The sequence below is a fragment of the Schistocerca serialis genome, chromosome 1, assembly GCF_023864345.2.
Source record: "Schistocerca serialis cubense isolate TAMUIC-IGC-003099 chromosome 1, iqSchSeri2.2, whole genome shotgun sequence".
Taxonomy (NCBI): domain Eukaryota; kingdom Metazoa; phylum Arthropoda; class Insecta; order Orthoptera; family Acrididae; genus Schistocerca; species Schistocerca serialis.
Genome location: NC_064638.1, coordinates 1,266,529,260 through 1,266,531,724, shown reverse-complemented (window position 1 = coordinate 1,266,531,724; position 2,465 = coordinate 1,266,529,260). Strand labels below are relative to the sequence as shown.

The window sequence follows — 2,465 nt, the reverse complement described above, 5'->3', positions numbered from 1 at the left end:
CAAATCCGAAACACCAGTCTCTGCCACAATCTTATATCCTGGTCTCTTCTACCCACCTTCATACAAGTGTGTTTATCTCCTCAACAAGTTAAGACAGAGTACCAACAATGTATAGTCTGGCGCAAAAGTACGCCATCATGTGCGGTACTTCATTGTTGCAAGAATTCACGAATGGAGCGTAATGTACTTATTACCTACGATGACTTAGCACTTGAATGGATAATGAAATAATGTAAAAAAGTAGTACAAATAAATGTAAGACATTGCTTGTTTTCTTCAATTAATCGGCAATAACTAATTGAGAAAACACCGTTTCTGCTACAGTAGGAGAAGAAGCAGAAATTGTGATGATAATTTTCTATCGCTGAGCAGTTTCTGCGTGTTTCGGAAGTTGTAATTGAAAACGGTACTTCTTAAAGAAAACACAAAGAGTGCTGTATGCTATTGGAGAGCAAACTCAATTTTTATTTTCATTCACAAACATGAAATTGTTTTATCAAACAGTAACGGAGAAAAGGATTATCATGTAATAACATATTCAGGGTGCTTCTTACGTAAAAAGTCCTTCAAAGCTGGAGAAAACATACAACGATTTGAGCGACACAAGATCCCTCTCTTAAGCTCTCGGTGAAGATGACAAGCTGAAACAATGCAGAGGGACAGCAGGAAATTTGGCTCTAAGATGCGGAAATCTTGGTTTATCTTTCAAGTAGCGGAAACGAAAACAACACATTAATATGACGAAACAAATATTTGGCGTAACGATTATTTCGTTAATGTTGTATCAGAACGACATAAATAGCAATTTCAAGATCGATAAACCGATAAAAATTTAAATTTATATTAAACTTTTCTTAGTCTCACAGCTTATCAGGAAATAATGAAATAAAAGAATTGAATGCGGTCTTTCCATGAAAGAACCAACTTGGTATCCATTTAAAGAGAAACTTCGAATATCCAAATGTAAACTGACGAGAGTATTAACCCCACACTATTATGTCTTAGGTCCTCTGTCACGTCTCTCCACGATAAAATGCTGTCGCAGTGGCTACATATCTAAAATTAAACAGCGAGCTTACCTCATCCAAGCAAATCCCGTTCTCAGATCTCTTCTGCGGGAAACATTCTTATGTACGTTCTGTCACGATAGATGGTCCAGTTACAACACTGCAATACGAGAAGTTCACAGCAGCTGGGACACTGAAGAATACCCGAGGAGCTCAAAGATAATCGATGAATAAAATCATATTGATATTGCCGACAGTGTCAGAAATATTGTCACATAACTATTGCGAGCTGCATCTTTGACAAGCAACAGATCCAACAGGTGTGAAACAGGGAAAAATGTTCTTTTTCACACTGGTAGTGTACTATAGTTCATAGACAGTTTGCAAACTGGGCAGGACGTGCCGCTGAGCCTACAGTGGCAGGCTGTAGCTGCCGAGTTGTAGCGGCGTCGCTGCGCTGCCGACACCTCGACTGAGCTCGCGGCGCTGTCTCTCTGGCCACACGCAGCAAGCACGCACCGCGACGCTGCACGCCCGGCGCCAGGCGCGACACTGGAACCGGAGGCAGGGTGTCCGCCGCCGCCGCCGCCGCCGCCGCCGCCGCCGCCGCCACGCACAGCGGGCGCCCTAGCGCCCCCAGCGGCCGTCCCCGGGACTTCGCTAGCGGCTCCTAGCGACGGCCCGGCCAACTGCGGCACCGACTTGAAACAGGACCAGGAATCACGTACAGTACATTCGTCACAGCTGGTACCGGTAAAACTTGTTCAGCGATAACCTGCTTTAGATACACTATTCTTATTTTCGCTTTCACATTAAAGAACTTAGAATGAAATTTTCCCTCTACAGCGGAGTGTGAACTGATATGAATCTTCCTCGCAGATTAAAACTGTGCGCCGGCCCGAGACTCGAACTCGGGACATTTGCCTTTCGTGGGCAAGTGCTCTACCAACTGAGCTTCCCAAGCACGACTCACGCCCCGTCCTCACAGCTGTAATTCCGTCAGTACCTCGTCTCGTACCTTCCAAACTACACAGAAGCTCTCCTGCACTTGCCCGCGAAAGGCAAAGGTCCGAGTTCGAGTCTCGCCCCAGCACACAGTTTTAATCTGCCAGGATGTTTCATTAAAGAACTTGTTGAAGAAGCTAACTCACCTTCATGCTTCCTCAAGATCTCCTTCATGAAACTCATTATTTTCTTTTCCACATGGACTTTACGCCCTTCAACACTACACCACCACCCTCTCCACATCCCCTCTCAACGGAACTAGCCGAATCCACCTCTCTTCCCCTTGTCATGGCTCCTTTCCTCACCGTTCCCCTGCACCCACACCCAAAGACTTCATTCGAAGCCTATCCCTTACAACCTCCCAAATCATTCAGCCTAACATCAACCTATATTAAAACCCATGTTACACCCCATCCAAAAGCTACAAAATTCATCATACCTTTTCCCCTGCCA

At 45.0% G+C, this 2,465-nt stretch overlaps 1 protein-coding gene across 1 annotated transcript; it reads right to left on the bottom strand.

The window, feature by feature from the left end:
• Window positions 1-1,354: 1,354 nt before the first annotated feature.
• LOC126456823 (twist-related protein 1-like) lies at window positions 1,355-2,164 on the bottom strand. Its single transcript, XM_050092624.1, has 2 exons — window positions 2,159-2,164; window positions 1,355-1,708 (listed from the first exon to the last, which is right to left on the bottom strand). Exons 1-2 carry the CDS (start codon window positions 2,162-2,164, stop codon window positions 1,355-1,357), a joined length of 360 nt encoding a protein of 119 aa, XP_049948581.1.
• Window positions 2,165-2,465: the final 301 nt, after the last annotated feature.